Source organism: Olea europaea, unplaced genomic scaffold, assembly GCF_002742605.1.
Source record: "Olea europaea var. sylvestris unplaced genomic scaffold, O_europaea_v1 scaffold1273, whole genome shotgun sequence".
Taxonomy (NCBI): Eukaryota; Viridiplantae; Streptophyta; class Magnoliopsida; order Lamiales; family Oleaceae; genus Olea; species Olea europaea.
The window spans coordinates 66,922-86,669 of record NW_019230182.1 but is presented as its reverse complement, the minus strand read 5'-3'; the positions used below and the strand labels follow the sequence as shown (position 1 = coordinate 86,669).

Sequence of the window (19,748 nt, the reverse complement as noted above, 5' to 3'; positions counted from 1 at the left end):
TATCCTCCATTAGGGCAACCGAACCTCTAGTTGAAAACAAATGTGATTCAACTATTTCAGAATGGGCATCAATACCACGGGATGGCTAGTGAGAACCCACATACACACATATCCCGATTTCTGGACATGTGCCAACATTTTAGGTACCAAGGTATCTTAGATGATGCTATAAGACTGCGGTTATTTCCACACACTTTGCGGGATAAAGCACTTGAATGGCTGGATTCACTTCCCGTCGCAAGCATCACCACTTGGAACGAGCTAGCCCACAAATTCTGTACTAAGTTCTTCTTGTCAGCTAAGGTAGCCAAAATGCGGAACGACATCTCTATATTCAACCAAGTCGACTCCGAATCATTTGAAGAGGCATGGAATCGTTTCAAAAATATGTTAAGGAAGTGTCCTCAACATGGCTTTGACAAGAAGACACAGATCCAATTTTTCTACACTGGACTACTTCTATCCTTCAAGAGTATGGTGGACTCATCATCCGACGGGTCTATCTCCACAAGAACAATTGACGGAGCATGGGAGCTGTTTGAGAGAATGACTACAACTTCAGCCATGTGGTCTACAGATCGAGTGGTTCAGAAGAGAACGACGAGGGTTTATAAAGTAGCTACTTACTCAGCATTATCCGCAAAGATAGATTCTTTGTTCCATAAGATTGAGAGCATTTCACAGACCGCCATTGCAAAACAAGTCAAGAAGCCAACCTGTGAAAAATGTGGAGCAGACCACAATACTGTCAATTGTCCAATTCTCACACAGGGGGTCGAACATGCAGATTTTGTGCAATGGGGTCAACGCTAACAGAACAACCCACATTCGGAAGGGCTGGAGAAAACGTCCAAACTTCTCGTAGAGTAATCAGAATCAAAACAGACCACAAGGTCAATTTCAGCAGTAGGATAGAAAGTCACCATTGAAAGAGATGTTTAAGAAGTTCATGGCAACCACTAATCAGTATATAGAAGCCAACAACCAGTTTATGCGAAAGACAGATGCAACTCTTCAAGACCAAAGTGCAGCAATCAAAAATTTGGAGACACAAATGGGACAGATAGCAATCTCCATAACAGGTAGAGCACCGGGAAACTTACTTAGCAACACTGAAATCAACCCTAAGGAGCATGCAAAGGCTATAACAACCAGAAGTGGAGTACAACTATCGGAGATACATGTAAAAAGATCGGTAGCTAGCAAGGAATCAACACCAACCCCAGATAAAGAGATTGTGGGACAGACTAAACAAACAACAGAGGATGTAGACAAGAAGAATTCCAATACATCACAAGGTACAGCTACCAATCCTGACAACCCTTATGAGCCTCCTATTCCATTCTCGCAGAGGTTGAAAAAGCACAAATTGGATTAGTAATATAGTAAATTTCTTGAAGTCTTCAAGAAACTACACATCAACATCCCATTTACTGAAGCACTTGTTCGGATGTCGAGCTATGCAAAATTTCTAAAGGATATTCTCTCTAACAAGGGAAAGACAGAAGAAGACGAAACGGTGATGCTAACTGAGGAATGCAGTGCCAGAATCCAGAAAAAGCTGCTTCCAAAACTAAAGGATCCAGGGAATTTTACTGTACCTTGCATGCACAAAATACTCATAGAGGAAAAATTCAAACCAAGCATTGATGGTTAGCGGAGATTGAATCCATACATGAAGGAAGTGGATAAGGCTGAGGTATTGAAGTTGCTTGACGTAGGCATCATCTACCCAATATCAGATAGTTCATAGATCAGTGCAGTACAGTTTGTTCCCAAGAAAGGGAGTATCACAGTGGTGAAAAACGAGAAAAATGAGTTGATTCCTACACGAACAGTGACTGGATGGAGAGTTTGCATCGATTATCGCAAACTAAACGCTGCTACTCAAAAGGATCACTTTCCACTATCGTTCATTGATCAGATTTTGGAGAGACTAGCAGGACACTCGAATTACTGTTTTCTGGATGGGTACTCCGGGTATAATCAGATTCCAGTAGCTCCTGACAATCAGGAGAAGATAACTTTCACCTGCCCCTACGGTATCTTTGCATACCGTAGGATGCCTTTTAGTATATGCAACGCTCCTGTCATTTTTCAACGCTGCATGATGGTTATCTTTTCGAATATGATTGAGAAATTCATCGAGGTATTCATGGACGACTTCTCAGTGTTTGGGTCTTCGTTTGATGAGTGTTTGGAGCATCTGAGTCTTGTGTTATAGCGATGTACAGAGACTAACTTGGTATTGAATTGGGAGAAATGCCACTTTATGGTACAGGAAAGCATCGTGTTAGGACACCGAATCTCAGCAAAGGGTATTGAAGTGGATAGAGCAAAAATTCAGGTAATCGAGAAATTACCGCCACCAATATCAGTGAAGGGTGTTCGTAGTTTCCTCGGGCATGCTGGGTTCTACAGAAGGTTCATCAAGGATTTTTCAAAAATGACCAAACCACTGTGCTTTTTATTGATAAAGGAATCCACATTTGAATTCACGGATGAGTGTTTGCTGGCTTTTAACACCTTGAAAGAGAAGTTGATTTTAGAACCCGTAATCATCACACCGAATTGGAATCTGCCATTTGAATTAATGTGCGACGCCAGTAATTTTGCTGTTTGGGCCGTATTGGGACAACGAAGAAATAAGATATTTCACGTGATCTACTATGCAAGCAAGACCTTGAATGACGCTCAACTAAATTATACCACTACAGAGAAAGAGCTCCTTGTCGTAGTCTACGCCTTTGACAAATTTCGATCATACCTTGTGGGGTCAAAGGTTATCGTTTACACAGATCACGTTGCTATCAAGTACTTAATGGAAAAGAAGGATGTAAAGCCACGTCTCATTCATTGGATATTATTGTTTCAAGAGTTTGACTTGGAAATCTGGGATAAGAAGGGCAGTGAAAACGTGGTGGCAGACCACTTGTCTCGACTCGAGGCCACAGAATAGACAGACACAGTGAAAATCAACAAAGTCTTCCCAGATGAACAGATTTTTGGTGTGGGGGAGGCACCCTGGTATGCAGACATAGTTAACTATTTAACTAGGTCTATCATGCCGCCAGATTACTCAAGTCACCAGAAGAAGAAATTTTTCGCTGAATTGAAGTATTATTTTTGGAAGGACCCCATTCTATACAGGCGGGGGGCTGATCAAATCGGTCGTCGCTGCATACCTGAGAATGAAGTGCCTTTGATATTAGAACATTGTCATTCATCTACATATGCAGGGCATTTTGGTGCTTCAAAAACAGCGGCTAAGATCCTTCAATCAGGTTTTTATTGGCCTACACTATTTAAGGATGCTTTTAAATTCATGAAAAGGTGTGACCGATGTCAACGCACCGGTAATATATTCAGGAGAAACGAAATGCCTTTGAACAGTATCCTGGAAGTGGAACTATTCGACGTCCAGGGGATCGACTTCATGGGGCCATTTCCCCCATCCTTCTCTAATCAGTACATATTAGTGGCTGTGGATTACGTATCGAAGTGGGTAGAGGCCGTTGCATTGCCTACCAACGATGGGAAGGTGGTGATTGAGTTTCTAAAGAAAAATATTTTTACCCGCTTTGGTACACTGAGGGCTATAATCAGTGACGGGGGCAAACATTTCTGCAATCGTCAGTTTGAACTATTGTTGACTAAATATGGCGTTAAATATTGTGTAGCCACTGCATATCATCCCCAAACCCGCGGACAGGTCGAAGTGCCCAATAGACAATTGAAGCGAATACTCGAAGTCACAGTAAGCGCTTCACGAAAAGATTGGTCTAAGAAGCTGGACGACGCCTTGTGGGCCTATAGGACTGCATTCAAAACCCCTATAGGAATGTCACCATATCGACTGATTTTCGGGAAGGCATGCCACTTACCTCTTGAGATAGAATACCATGCTTACTGGGCAATGAAGAAATTGAATTTGAACTTGAAGGCTGGGGATGAAAAACGTCTACTACAACTTAATGAGCTGGATGAGCTTAGAATGGAAGCCTATGAGAATTCAATACTCTACAAAGAACGCACCAAGAAGTGACATGATATGAATATTCAGAGGCGTGAATTTACGATGGGGCAAAAAGTGCTACTCTACAACTCTAGGGTTAAGCTATTTCCAAGAAAACTGTGATCGAGGTGGTCTGGCCCGTATACTATTACATAGGTATTTCCACATGGGGTGGTTGAGATCACTCACGACAGCAAGGAGACATTCAAAGTCAATGGACAGCGTTTGAAGCACTATTAGGGCGGCGATTTTTCAAAGGAAAAGTCTACCGTTCATCTTAGACCACTCGAATGACGCAATACGGTAAAGTCTAACTATCGACTATAACCTAGCGCTGGGTGGAAGGCAACCCACTGTATCCTTTTATTTAGCTTACTTTTCACATTCTTTTTAGAATTATTTAATTTTCGCATTTGCATTTTTCTAGGTCATCGTTCATCCATGCACTGTTAATAGGACAAAAGTATAGTTCACATAATTCCTAGGCATTGCACACATGTTCAGTGAGTTTGAAATGATTTTGGGTGTTTGGGGAGTATGATTTACACATTTCTAGATAAAAGAGTTTTAAAAAAACAAATTTACGAGGGAAATACCTTTTTGCATTTCAGTATGTTTTTTTAAAAAAAAAAATTGGTCTATGCGACCGCATAGACGCCATCCGAAGTCAAAATTGGGAGAAATTTTAAAACTATGCGATCGCAAATTTTAGTACTATGCGGCCGTATAGTACAACCTCAGTCATGGTCTTAAACCATGATCGAGACACTCCTTCTCATTTCCCCCTCTTCACATAGCTCTTGCACCACCACATTCACACACGCCTCTCACGCATATTACACAGTAATTCCTCCTCCCATTGGCATGATATATCATTACTCCACACTTCCATTGAGAATTCAAGGTAATTTCTCATTTCTTCTTCTTTATGACTTCTTTAAGTTTATTTCGTGAAGAACCAAGAATATTTTGAGCTTGATTATGGAGAATGGGCAATAGGTAGTCAATGGGTTGTGCATTTTGAGGTTGGGTTGTGTTATAGATTGGTGGTACATCACAATTTAGGTATTTTGTAGGGTTTACTATGAATGAATGTTACATGTTCGATAAAATGCCTAATCGAGCTTTGTGGTGCATTATGTGGAATCCTGCATTTGATAATCTAACTATGTACACTACCATACACATTGCAATCACATGCCATAAACATTGAGCTCGAAACACGCATTTACCAACCACACACATGTAGGCACACATGTTAGGGTCACGGCATGTCACCGCACCCACTCCGTCCCTTTCGTTAAGTACTCGTACGACATCCAATGGGCATGCAATTTGAATATGTACCACTCCACACTACGTGCTTTCATATGCCCGGAGGTTGCTTGGGAAAAATTTGAGTTTTCTCGATGATGTCCGAGGGTGAACATGCATACTTAATCACGAGTCACTTGTCACATTTTGGTTGTTTTGAGCTCCGTTTGTGTGTATATTGTTATTTTGCCATCCTTATACGTTCTTGAACATGTTTTCTTGACGTTTGCATAAAACCACATTCACAAACACTTGTAAGGTCATGTAGCACATCACATCCATTTTGCAATACGTAGACACATGGCTAGGTCACGGCATGTCACGGCACCCTACGTTCCCTACTTTACACCATTATTTGACACACCGAAGTCCAATTACTTTGAAATTTGAGTATATGGTAGATCTCATTGCATACTTTCATATGCCCGGAGATTGCCTGAGGAAATTTCGATATTTTTCGATGATGTCCGGGGCTGAACATGTGCACTCGGTCATGGGTCCAATTTTTCAAATGTGCATGTTTTGACCTAATTTTCCAGTTTTCCATCTGGCACACTATTTACACTACCTTGAATGTCCTGTCTTGATGAGTGCACACCATGGAGTTCTATTTGCATGTTGAAGCAAGTTTGGGGGATTTGTGAAATACATGTCTTGCAAATCTCATTCCCCCTCTCATTTTTCAAAATGAAGTTTAATGACTGTATTTATATACCTTTGCAGGATGCCTCCAAAAAGAACATTAAAAGGAAAGGAGAAGGTTGGTTCCACATCTGGCACAGCCCGGACTAGGGAGTCCGAAGGGGGTGTTAGGCGATTTCTATCTTCGGACACAGCAGCCTGCTACGCCAATGTTGTCCTTGAATGGACACTCATCCCCGAAAGACCAGTGGGATAAAGAGTATGTGGAAATCTTCAATTGGGGGTTGGTTTTGGAAACTAAATGTCTAGAAAAATAACAAAGGGCAAAAATTAATATGTGAGAATAAACACTTCTTTTCATACCTTTATGACTCGAGCAAGTAAGCCTATAAAGATATTTCAAAATCTAGTGCCCTAAAGCCAATTGGCCTGGGAGTCACCGGCCCAAAGCTCGATACATGGGTCATATAGAAAGTAAGAGGGAAAGAAGTTAATAAAAAGTCATCTGATCGAGCCTTTATAACTCGAGTGAATAAGCTTATAAGGATTTAAAATCTGGTGCCCTAACGCCAACTGGTTTGGAAATCACCGACCTAAAGCTCGTTACATGGGTTATATAGAAAACAAATGAGAAGATGATAATCAATAAGAAATTTGAGAAAGGTGAGAAAAACAAAAGAGAGACAATAATATGATGAAAAGCCCTTGGACATTTGGTTGAAGAGACTATATCTCTGAGGCGAGACAAGTAACCTAGTTTAATTTTAAGTGTCGAAGCAATCAAACTTAGGAGAGCCTTTACTTGTTTAAACGTAAACTTGTGATAGTAAGACTAATCCAAACTACGAGAGGGTGAGGACTACAGCTATGTAAATTCCTAATTTTAAGACATAACCCCGGGATAATTGAATGAAAAGAATAAGTTTGGGGGATTGTGTATCTCTCGAGCGAGTAAGGATATATTTGACCACTTGGGGTCGGGATTCAAATTCATCATGAAATTGATGTGTTGGCATGAATTCACACACACATGTCAATTTTACATTTAACAGGTAAAGGTTGATGTCATGTTTGCACTGATAAATTTTCATAAAGTCAAATACTTAGTCCAATCCTGAGCCACAATAGGGTATTAAGATATGTTTGTTCAGAATTAAGTCATTATCTTATTTGAGGACAAACAATAGTTCAAGTTTGGGAGGTTTGATAAGTGTGTTTTCGCACACTTATTTAGGTCACAAACATGATTGAATAACGAGCAAAATGATTGAATTGTGACTTAATCTCGTCACACAAGGCATAGAGGTATATTTCTATCCCCTATCGAACCTTATGATAATTTATACTATGTCGAACCTATTTTCCCTCTTTCGAATGCATAAAATAGGCCACCACAATCATATAATTACGTACACAATAATCATATGAAAATAAAAACATAATAAATCAATCAAATCCGAAACTTGGGTTCAAATACGTCAAAAATCCAAATTAACAATCAAACGTAGTATTATAAGGTTCATCGATCTCTTAGCAATGATAAATCTAGCCTAACATGCTAAAAGGAAGAAAGCATAAAAATATTTGAAGAAACGACAGTAACCGAATCAATCTTCAATCCGATTTTCACTTGGCGCGATGTTGTTCTCTTGTTCTATCCTTTGTTTCTCCTTCAAAATCTCTTAAAAATATGTAAAAATGGTGTCCCTTATGTTCTGGTCGAGTTTTTGTATTTATAGGACCCTAAAAATATTGTTTCCATAAGAGTTTTGGCGGAAAATGGAAATAGCGATTTTACCCTAATGTTGCTCTATGCGGTTGCATAGAGTAAATGTTTGGTGCCTTTTTGTCTTCGGTATGCTACTATGCGACCGCATAGAGGGTAGCACTATGCGGTCGCATAGTACTACCAATTATGGAAGATGTGCATTTTGGTCCTTCCACTTGCATCCTTCACTTCTTGGCATCTTCTCTTCATTCTTTTCATTTCATCATCCCATGATATCGTCAATTGACAATTGGCTTAATCAATTTCTCAATTTGTTCATCGGATCAACTTTTGGATATTTGCACTTTGGTCCCTGAACTTTCACTTTACGTCATTTTAGTCCTTTTCGCGTTTTTCTCCAGAATTTCACCATGTTCATCATTGTTCCCTACAATTCACAAATGTAATGAAATTAAATTACAATTTCATCATTTTTCTCGTTATTCAGTCATGTTTGTGACCTAAATAAGTGTACAAAAATAAACTTACCAAACCCCCCAAATTTGAACTATTGTTTGTCCTCAAACAAGATAGTGACTTAATTCTGAACAAACATGGCTTAATACCATGTTGTGGCTCAGGATTGGACTAAGTATTTAAAATTTTATCTATGCAAACATGACATCAACCTTTACCTGTTGAATGCAAATTGACGTGTGTGAATTCATGCCAACATATCAGGTTCATGATGAATTTGAGTCCCGACCCCAAGTGATCAAATATATCCTTACTCGCTCGAGAGATACACAACCCCCCAAACTTATTCTTTTCACTCAATTATCCTGGGGTTGTGTCTTAAAATTAGGAATTTACATAGCTATAATCCTCACCCTCTCGTAGTTTGGATTTAGCATTACATCACAAGTCTATATTTCAAAAAGTGAAGGCTCTCCTAAGTTGGATTGCTTCTACACTCAAGATTAAACTAGATTACTTGTCTCGCCTCAGTGGTATAGTCTCTTCAACCAAATGTCTAACGGCTTTTCGTCAGGTTATTGTCTCTATTTTGTTTTTCTCACCTTTCTAAAATTTTTGATTGATTATCATTTTCTCATTTGCTTTCTATATAACCCATGTAACGAGTTTTAGATCGATAATTTTCAAACCAGTTAGCTTTAGGGCACCAAGTTTTAAAACCTTGAAGGCTTATTCACTCTAGTTATAAAGGCTTGATCAAATGACTTTTTATTAACTTCTTTCCCTCTTGCTTTTTATATGACCCATGTATCGAGCTTTGGGCCGTGACTCCTAGGCCAGTTGGCTTTAGGGCACCAGATTTTAAAATATCCTTACAGGCTTACTTGCTTGAGTCATAAAGGCATGAAAAGAAGTGTTTTATTCTCACATATTAAAAGTGTGCCCTTTGTCATTTTTTCCAGACATTTAGTTTCCAAAACCAACCCCCAATTTAAGATTTTCACCAAATCTTCACCTCACTGGTCTAGACAATCCACACAACAAATTTCATGCACGGAGCCCCCGCTCATCTCAATGCTTTCCTATAATAGCTCAACTATCACCAAACTATCTTAAGGTAGTTTATGGGTTGATTCGGAAGAGGGTTATCATTCTTTTCCTATGTTATGCCCAAAATCCAGTAATTCTCCTAATATGTCAAGTATGAATAGCGTGCATAGATAAAGTCAAGTGTTGCATCAACAAGTATCAGGTAGTCTAATTAATACCAGATCCAAAGTTTTTACAATTTAAACTATTCCAATAATATCATCATAGCTAACAAGGTTATCAAGCCATCACAAGCATGCATGAAGAGAATTTAAAATAACTTAATAAAATGTAATTTTTTTTAACAAGCATCATGCACACATTATGCAGTAATGGAAAGTAGTGGAAAATAGATAATGATAAACACAGATAGAGACTTAAAATTATGTCACTCCCCTCCAAACTTAGTTAATATATTGTCCTCAATGTAAGATTAACAAAAGATTAAAGACATAATTTTAAGGACAAAATGAAGACAAAATCAAAATAGGGAAAACAGTACTCCCTTGATCAAAATGGTGGCTGGGACGGAAAGCTGTGCCTGGCATCATCATCGCCTAGAGGGGAGGGAAGGTGGGATAAGATCTCTCTCAACATGGCAGACTGCTGGGTCTGCTCCAACTGCATGGCCTGAACACTTGTTTCCAAACTCCCTAGACGGTCTCAAGACTTGTTTACCTGCCACTGTATACCGTCCATCCGGCTAATGTACGTGCCCAGACGCCCGTCAAAGTTACTCATCTGTCGGCGTACTACGATGGATTCAATGCTGGCAGTGGAATCGAAGTTTCGTGCAAATGTCATATTCGTCTGCACCTGCTGGATGGTGGTAGTCAGTGCTCCAAAGGAGTGCTGAAGCTGCTGCATGTCTCGACTGTGTCTAGTCATAGTGGCAAACATTTGTCTCAATAACTGGGTGTCCACGTCAGCCGGTGGTGGTGGAGCTCAAAATATTCTTAGTTCTTCACAAAACAGACCGAAAGAAAGTCAAAGAAAAGAGAGAATGAGAAATTACCTTGAAATTGCAGAGGAGGTGTGGAGGGATGATATACGGTGTCAATGGGGTGGGGAGTCGAGTGAAATGTGGAGTATGATTCGATGGGAGTGAGGTGTGTGAAGCGTGGAGTGTGTGAGGGAAATAGGGGAAAATGGGGGAGGGAAATGGCCCAGTCATGGTTTAAAACCATGACCAAGTCCTACTATGCGGCCGCATAGTACAAAACTATGTGGTCTCATAGACATTATGTCTATGCGATCACATAAACCATTTTTTTCTTTTTTCTTTTTTTTTTTAAACATTCTGAAAAACAAAAAGATATTTCCCTCGTAAATTTTTTTTAAAAAACTTTCTTTTATCTAGAAATGCGTGAACCATACACCTAAACACCCAAAATCATTTCAAACTTACTGATCATGTGTGTAATGCCTAAAAAATTATGGGGATGATAATCTAATCCTATGAACATGCATGTTTGAACAATGACCTAGGAAAATGTAAATGCGAAAATAAAAATAATTCTAAAAATAATGTGAAAAGTAAGCTAATAGAATGATACAGTGGGTTGCCTCCTACCCAGCGCTAGATTATAGTCGATATCTCGATTTTACTGTATTGCGTCATTCTGATGGTCGAAGATGAACGGTAGACTTTTCCTTTGAAAAATCGCCGCCCCAATAATGCTTCAAACGCTGTCCATTAACCTTGAATGTCCCCTTGCTATCGTGAGTAGTCTCAATTGCCCCATGTAGAAAAACTTGTGTAATAGTATACGAACCAGACCACCTCGATCGCAGCTTTCCAGGAAACAGCTTAAGCTTAGAGTTGTAGAGTAGCACTTTTTGCCCCACCGTAAATTCACGCCTGTGAATGTGCATATCATACCATTTCTTAGTGCGCTCTTTGTAGAGTCTTGAATTCTCGTAGGCTTCCATTCTGAGCTCATTCAGCTCATTAAGTTGGAGTAGATATTTTTCACCCGCAATCTTCAAATCCAAATTCAGTTTCTTCATTGCCCAGTAAGCATGGTGTTCTATCCCAAGAGGTAAGTGGCATGCCTTCCCGAAAATCATTCGATATTGTGACATTCCTATAGGGGTCTTGAATGCAGTCCTATAGGCCCACAAGGTGTCGTCCAATTTCTTAAATCAATCTTTTCGTGACGAGCTTACTGTGACTTCGAGTATTCGTTTCCATTGCCTATTAGACAATTCGACCTGTCTGCTAGTTTGGGGATGATATGCAATGGCTATACGATGTTTAACGTCATATTTAGTCAACAATTGTTCAAACTGGATATTGTAGAAATGTTTGCCCTCGTTACTGATTATAGCCCTCGGTGTTCCAAAACGGGTAAAAATATGTTTCTTTAGAAACTCAATCACCACCTTCCCATCGTTGGTAGGTAATGTAACTGCCTCAACCCATTTCGATACGTAATCCATAGCCACTAATATGTACTGATTAGAGAAGGATGGGGAAAATGGCCCCATGAAGTCGATCCCCCAGACGTCAAATAGTTCCACCTCCAGGATACTCGTCAACGGCATTTCGTTTCTAAAGGATATATTACCAGTGCGTTGACATCGGTCACAGCTCTTCATGAATTCAAAGGCTTCCTTCAATAGTATAGGCCAGTAAAAATCTGATTGAAAGATCTTCGTCGCTATTTTCAAAGCACCAAAATGCCTTGCATATGTAGATGAATGACAATGTTCTAATATCAAAGGCACTTCTTCCTCAGGTACGCAGCGACGAATGATTTGATCAGCCCCCCACCTGTATAGAATGGGGTCCTTCCAAAAAAAATACTTCAATTCAGCGAAAAATTTCTTCTTCTGGTGACTGGAGTAATCATGCGGCATGATAGACCTGACTAAGTAGTTAACTAAGTCCGCATACCAGGGTGCCTCCTCTACACCAAAAATCTGTTCATCTGGGAAGACTTTGTTGATTTCCACTATCTCTATCTGTTCTGTGGCCTCGAGTCGAGACAAGTGGTCCGCCATCACGTTTTCACTGCCCTTCTTATCCCTGATTTCCAAGTCAAACTCTTGAAGCAACAGTATCCAACGAATGAGACGGGACTTTGCATCCTTCTTTTTCATTAAGTACTTGATAGCAACGTGATCTGTGTAAACGATGACCTTGACCCCACAAGATATGACTGAAATTTGTCAAAGGCATAGACTACGTCAAGGAGCTCTTTTTCTGTAGTGGCATAATTGAGTTGAGCGTCGTTCAAGGTCTTACTTGCATAGTAAATCACGTGAAATATTTTATTTCTTTGTTGTCCCAAGATGGCCCCAACAGTAAAATCACTGGTGTCGCACATTAATTCAAATGGCAGATTCCAATCCGGTGTGATGAGCACGGGTATTGAAATCAACTTCTCCTTTAAGGTGTTAAAAGCCAGCAGATACTCATCCGTGAACTCATATATGGATTCCTTCATCAACATACAGTACAATGGTTTAGTAATCTTTGAGAAATCCTTGATAAACCTTCTGTAGAAGCCGACATGCCCGAGGAAACTACAAACACCTTTCATTGATGTAGGTGGTGGTAATTTCTCGATCACGTAAATCTTTGCTCTGTTCACTTTAATACCCTTTGCTGAGATTCTATGTCTTAGCACGATGCCTTCTTGTACCATAAAGTAGCATTTCTCCCGATTCAATACCAAGTTAGTCTCTGTACACCGCTGTAGTACAAGACTCAAATGCTCCAAGCACTTATCAAACGAAGACCCGAACACTGAGAAGTCGTCCATGAATACCTCGATGAATTTCTCAATCATATTTGAGAAGATAGCCATCATGCAGCACTGAAAAGTTACAGGAGCGTTGAATAAACCAAACAGCATCCTACGGTATGCAAAGGTACTGTAGGGGCAAGTGAAAGTTGTCTTCTCCTGATCGTCAGGTGCTACTGGAATCTGATTATACCCGGAATACCCATCCAGAAAATAGTAATGCTAGTGCCCTGTTAGTCTCTCCAGCATCTGATCAATGAACGGTAGTGGAAAGTGATCATTTCGAGTAGTAGCGTTTATTTTGCGATAATCGATGCAAACTCTCCATCCAGTTACTGTCCATATAGGAATCAACTCATTTTTCTCCTTTTCTATCACTGTGATACCCCCTTTCTTGGGAACAACTTGTACTGCACTGATTTATGCACTATCTGATATTGGATAGATGATGCCTGCGTCGAGTAACTTCAATATCTCAGCCCTAACCACTTCCTTCATGTGTGGATTTAATCTCCGCTGAGCATTAATGCTTGGTTTGAATTTTTCTTCCATGAGTATTTTGTGCATGCATAGTGACGGGCTGATCCCCTTGATATTTGCAATCGACCATCCAATAGCTGTTTTATTCTCCCTTAGCACTCAAAGTAGTTTTTCTTCCTCCACCTCACTGACAGTACTTAAAAGAATAATCGAAAATGTAGAAGATTCCCCTAGGTAAGCATATCGAAGGCGTGGTGGCAGTTGCTTGAGTTCCAATTTAGGAGGTTGTCGAATAGATGGCCTGACTTTGTAGTCCTAGTTCCCAGCTCTTCAAAGTAACGTCTGCGCGTGTATGGCGGATTAGTTTCAAAAAATCGTGCACATGTTTCAATCTCACTCGAATCAGTGTAAGTGGATTGAGAATGTGCAATGCACGCCTCGTATGCATCGAAAGGATGATATAGCCAAAATATATCTTGAATTATTCTGTCAATTACATCGATCTGGAAACAGCTGTCTGACTCAGTAGGGAATTTCATTGTCTTGAACATGTTGAACGAGATTTTCTCTTAGCCAAGTCTCAATATAAGCTACCCTTTCTGAACATCAAAAATCGCTCTTCTAGTAGCTAAGAAAGGTCGCCCCAATATAAGTGGAACATCCTTATCTTCCTCCATATCTAAGATAAGAAAATCGGCTAGAAATTTGAACTTCTCCACTTTTATCAACACGTTTTCAATGATCCGTCTTGGATGTGTAAGGGATCGATCTGCCAGCTGTAAAGTAACTATTGTGGCTTTAGCTTCTCCCAAGCCGAGTTTCTTGAAAATAAAAAGAGGCATTAAATTAATACTTGCACCTAAATCACACAATGCTTTATCAAAATGACATTTCCCAATAGTGCAAGGTACAGTAAAACTCCTTGGATCCTTTAGTTTTGGAGGTAGCTTTCTCTGGATTCTGGCACTGCATTCCTCAGTTAGCATCACTGTTTCATTTTTTTCTATCTTTTGCTTGTTGGAGAGGATATCCTTTAGGAATTTTGCATAACTCGACATCTGAACAAGTGCTTCATTAAATAGGATGTTGATGCGTAGTTTCTTGAAGACTTCAAGAAATTTACTATATTGCTGATCCAATTTTTTCTTTTTCAACCTCTGCGAGAATGGAATAGGAGGCTCGTGAGGGTTGATAGGAATTGTAGCTGTACCCCGTGATGTATTGGAATTCTTTTTGACCACATTCCCTGTTGTTTGTTCAGTCTGTTCCACAATTTTGTCATCTGAGATTGGTGTTGATTCATTGCTAGCTACCGATCTTTTTACATGTATCTCTGATAGTTGTACTCTAGTTTTGGTTGTTATAGCCTTTGCGTGCTCCTTAGAGTTGATTTCAGTGTTGCTGGGTAGCTTCTCTGGTGCTCTACCCGTCATGGAGATTGTTATCTGTCCCATTTGTGTCTCCAAATTTTTGATCGCTGCACTTTGGTCTTGAAGAGTTGCATCTGTCTTTAGCATAAACTGGTTGTTGACTTCCATATACTGATTGGTTGTTACCATGAACTTTTCAAACATCTCTTCCAATGGTGGCCTTTTATCCTGCTGCTGATGTTGATCTTGTGGTCTGTTTTGATTCTTATTACTCCACGAGAAGTTTGGGTGTTTTCTCTAACCCTGATTGAAGGTTTTCGAATGTGGGTGGTTCTGTTGGCGTTGACCCCATTGCACAAAATCTGCATGCTCGACCCCCTGTGTGAGAATTGGACAATTAACAGTATTGTGGTCTGTTCCACATTCTTCACAGCTTGGCTTCTTGACTTGTTTAGCAGTGGCGGTCTGTGAAATGCTCTCAACCTTATGGAACAAAGAGTCTATCTTCGCAGACAATGCTGAATAAATATCTACTTCATAAACCCCCAGCGTTCTCTTCTGAACCACTCGATCTGTAAACCACATGGCTGAAGTTGTAGTCATTCTCTCAAATAGCTCCCATACTCCATCAATTGTTCTTGTGGAGATAGACACCATGCTCTTGAAGTATAGAAGTAGTCTAGTGTAGAAAAATCGGATCTGTGTCTTTTTGTCAAAGCCATGTTGCGGGCACTTCCTTAACATATTTTTGAAACGATTCCATGCCTCTTCAAATGATTCGGACTCACATTGGTTGAATATAGAGATATCATGCCGCATTTTAGCTACATTAGCTAGCGAGAAGAACTTGGTGCAAAATTTGTGGGCTAGCTCGTTCCAAGTGGTGATACTTGCGATGGGAAGTGAATCCAGCCATTCAAGTGCTTTATCCCGCAAGGTGTGTGAAAACAACTGCAGTCTTATAGCATCGTCCGAGATACCCTGATATCTAAAGTGTTGGCACATATCTAGAAATCGGGATATGTGTATATGCGGATTTTCACTAGCCATCCCGTGGTATTGATGCCCATTCTGAAATAGTTGAATCACATTGGTTTTCATCTGGAAATTCGGTTGCCCAAATGGAGGATACACAATGCTAGATTGACTTTGGACCACCAATGGAGCCATGAAGTCCCCAAGTACTGTATTCCCGTCATCTTCAACTGCCATGCCTTCGTTGAGTGGAATTACCGATCGATTTTGCTCGTTAGCCATTTGTTGTGCCACTCCTGCTTCTCTTTGCCTGTGACTGAATGTGCATTCGATCTCTGGATCTATGGGAACCAAGTCTTGATCAGGTGCTCCTTGCATACAAGCCCTAAGATAGCAAAATTAACACAAAATTAAATTGACATAATTTTAAACTAAACCTTGTAAGCTAACCCTAAGATAGCAAAATTAACACAAAATTAAATTGACATAATTTTAAACTAAACCTAGTAAGCTAACTACTACTAATCTAGATAAGTTCGAATTAGTGTCACAAAAAAAAATTAAAACTAAATTTCAATCCCCGGCAACGACGCCAAAATTTTTTTTGCGAAATTATTTATTTCGATTTAAAATCCACCGCAAGTGTACGGTTCGTTAACAAGTAGTAAAATGGACAATGAGTCTAAGTATCGATCCCACAAAGATTGAATTAGTTCGAATTAACCTATTATGACCTTAATCGAAACACTAAATTCAAATTGAGGTTTTGCACTTTAACTAACAAGATGTAACCTTTGATGCAAGTATGAATGAAGAATTATACTAAATGCAAAATATTTGGATGCAATTTACTAGAATTTTATGGAATTAATGGATATACTAACGTACTAGGATCACGAATCCCCAAACAATACCCGTTCAATTGTCAATTATGCAACTTTGACACACAGTTCCACAAAAGATGAATTAATATTCCTATTTTAATTTAGCAATCTCTTTCGAGCAATGCCAAACCTATTTCAATAAATGATTCGACTATATTTCTATGACGAATACTAACATACCAAAATGCATTATAAATTCACGAATATTCAATGATTCACACAAGGCATAGAGGTATATTTCTATCCCTTATCGAACCCTATGATGATTTATACTATGTCGAACCTATTTTCCTTCTTTCAAATGCATAAAACAGGCCACCACAATCATATAATTACGTGCACAATAATCATATGAAAATAAAAATATAATAAATCAATCAAATCCGAAACTTGTGTTCAAATACGTCAAAAATCCAAATTAACAATCAAACATAGTATTACAAGGTTCATCGATCTCCTAGCAATGATAAATCTAGCCTAACATGCTAAAAGGAAGAAAACATAAAAATATTTAAAAAACGACATCACTCGAATCAATCTTCAATTCGATCTTCACTTGGCGTGATGTTGTTCTCTTGTTCTATCCTTCGTTTCTCCTTCAAAATCTCTCAAAAATATGTAAAAATGGTCTCTTATGTTCTGGTTGAGTTTTTGTATTTATAAAACCCTAAAAATATTGTTTCCATAAGAGTTTTGGCGGAAAAAGGAAACAACGATTTTACCCTAATGTTGCTCTATGCGACCGCATAGAGCAACTCTATGCTGTCGCATAGAGTAAATGTTTGGTGCATTTTTGTCTTTGGTATGCTACTATGCGACTGCATAGATGGTAGCACTATGCGGTCACATGGTACTACTAATTATGGAAGATGTGCGTTTTGGTCCTCCTACTTGCATCATTCACTTCTTGGCATCTTTTCTTCATTCTTTTCATTTCATCATCCGACGATATCGTCAATTGGTAATTGGCTTAATCAATTTCTCGATTTTTTCATCGGATCAACTTTTGGATATTTACACTTTGGTCCCTGAACTTTCACTTTGCGTCATTTTAGTCATTTTTCGCGTTTTTCTTCTGAATTTCACCATGTTCATCATTGTTCCCTACAATTCACAAATGTAATGAATTAAGTTACAATTTAATCATTTTGCTCGTTATTCAGTCATGTTTGTGACCTAAATAAGTGTGCAAAAATACACTTATCACTAGGAGATCGATGAACCTTGTAATGCTACGTTTAATTTTTGTTTTAGATTTTTAACATATTAAAATGCATGTTCCGAAATTGAATAATTTATTACATTTTGATGTCCATATGATTATTGTACATGTAATTATATGATTGTGGTGGCCTATTTTATGCATTCGAAAGGAGGAAAATAAGTTCGACATAGTATAAATCATCATATGGTCCGATAGCTGATAGAAATATACCTCTATGCCTTGTGTGAATTATTGGATATTCATGAATTTATAATGCATTTTGGTATGTTAGTATTCGTCATAGAAATATAGTCGAATCACATATTGGGATAGATTTGGTATTGCTCAAGAAAGATTACTAAATTAAAATAGGAATATTGATTCATCTTTTGTGAAACTGTGTGTCAAATTTGCACGATTGAAAATTGAACGTGTATTGTTTGGGGATTCGTGATCCTAGCGCGTTAGTACTTTCATTAATTCCTTAAAATTCTAGTAAATTGTGTCCAAGTCATCTGCATTTAATATATTTATTTCATTCATAATCGCATCATAGTTATATCTTCTTTAGCTAAATCACAATACATCAATTTTACCTTCGTGTTTCAGTTAAGGTCATAATAGGTTGATTTAAACTAATTCAATCTTTGTGGGATCAATACTTGGACTCATAGTCCATTTTACTACTTGTTAACGAATCGTACACTTACGGTGGATTTTGAATCAAAACAAATAATTTCGTGAACACTAGACATTATAATTTGTTGTGGTATCATAGTTACCTTGCTTGTGAATCTTGAAAATTCTATTGCAATTTTTTGTGGGAATCTAGGAATAAAGAATAAAAAACAATTTAATAGATTGTGTGACTTGAAACTAGTAGATTTTGATTTATCCAATCTCTACCTTACAATAGAATCAATGAATGTCATATTTAAGATTGTGAATACAATGCAATCAATATGTACCAAACCCTTTTTCACTCATCCTTAAATGAAGACTAGTGATGATGGTGACACTGTAACAAAAATTGTCTTTCGCAGCATTTTGCATTTTATCGTATGCTACAAATCTTGATATTGCCGTAGAGTGAAGGATACAACAACGTTTTTTCGCTTTACGATAAACTTTTTTGCAGCATCTTTTCTTATGTTACGAATAATATTTTTGCATTGCGAATAACTTTTTTACAACATTTTTTTAGAATTATCTATGCTTTTATCCGTAATTTTTACAACTCTGTTTTACCATTGTCGTAGGTCATTTTACATTTATTTTTAAATTTTCAATTTTTTTTTTTGTTTTTACAATGATTTACATATATCAATCACAAAACATAATATAGGATAGCTCTATCAAATAACTCCAAAAAGTAATAATATCCATACAAAATCCAAATTCAACATCATAAGCACCTAAAAATCAAATACATTTTCCAAAAAAAATAAATAAATAATTTACAAACTAAGTATTGAGTAAAACCACTCCATCGGCCTCCTTAATTTTCTTCTCAGCAATCTTTGACAGGAATTGTGCCTTGGGAAAATTCATAGAAAGTTAGACAAAAGAAAAGCCCAACTTGGAATACAACAAGCCCTAGCCCGATCCACAAAATACGATGCACATCTGCCTATGTGCTAGGACATCGATTTCTTCTTTCTTTGCTTGCAACTTCTTCAGCTCATACTTACTCGGGTCATCTTCAAGTAAAAGTACGAGAGGCACTACCTTTCTAACAATGTGTTAAGCAATTTGTTGTCAAACGACCTCCATTAGCTATGATGTTATTCGATTTTAATTTTCAGTCAGCTTGGTCAAATAATCGAACGAAATTGTAA

General features: G+C 38.4%; 1 protein-coding gene across 1 annotated transcript; it reads right to left on the bottom strand.

Annotated features, from left to right (window-relative positions):
- Window positions 1-10,862: 10,862 nt before the first annotated feature.
- On the bottom strand, window positions 10,863-11,330 carry LOC111374650. The gene has a single exon (XM_022997364.1). It carries the CDS (start codon window positions 11,328-11,330, stop codon window positions 10,863-10,865), a length of 468 nt encoding a protein of 155 aa, XP_022853132.1.
- Window positions 11,331-19,748: the final 8,418 nt, after the last annotated feature.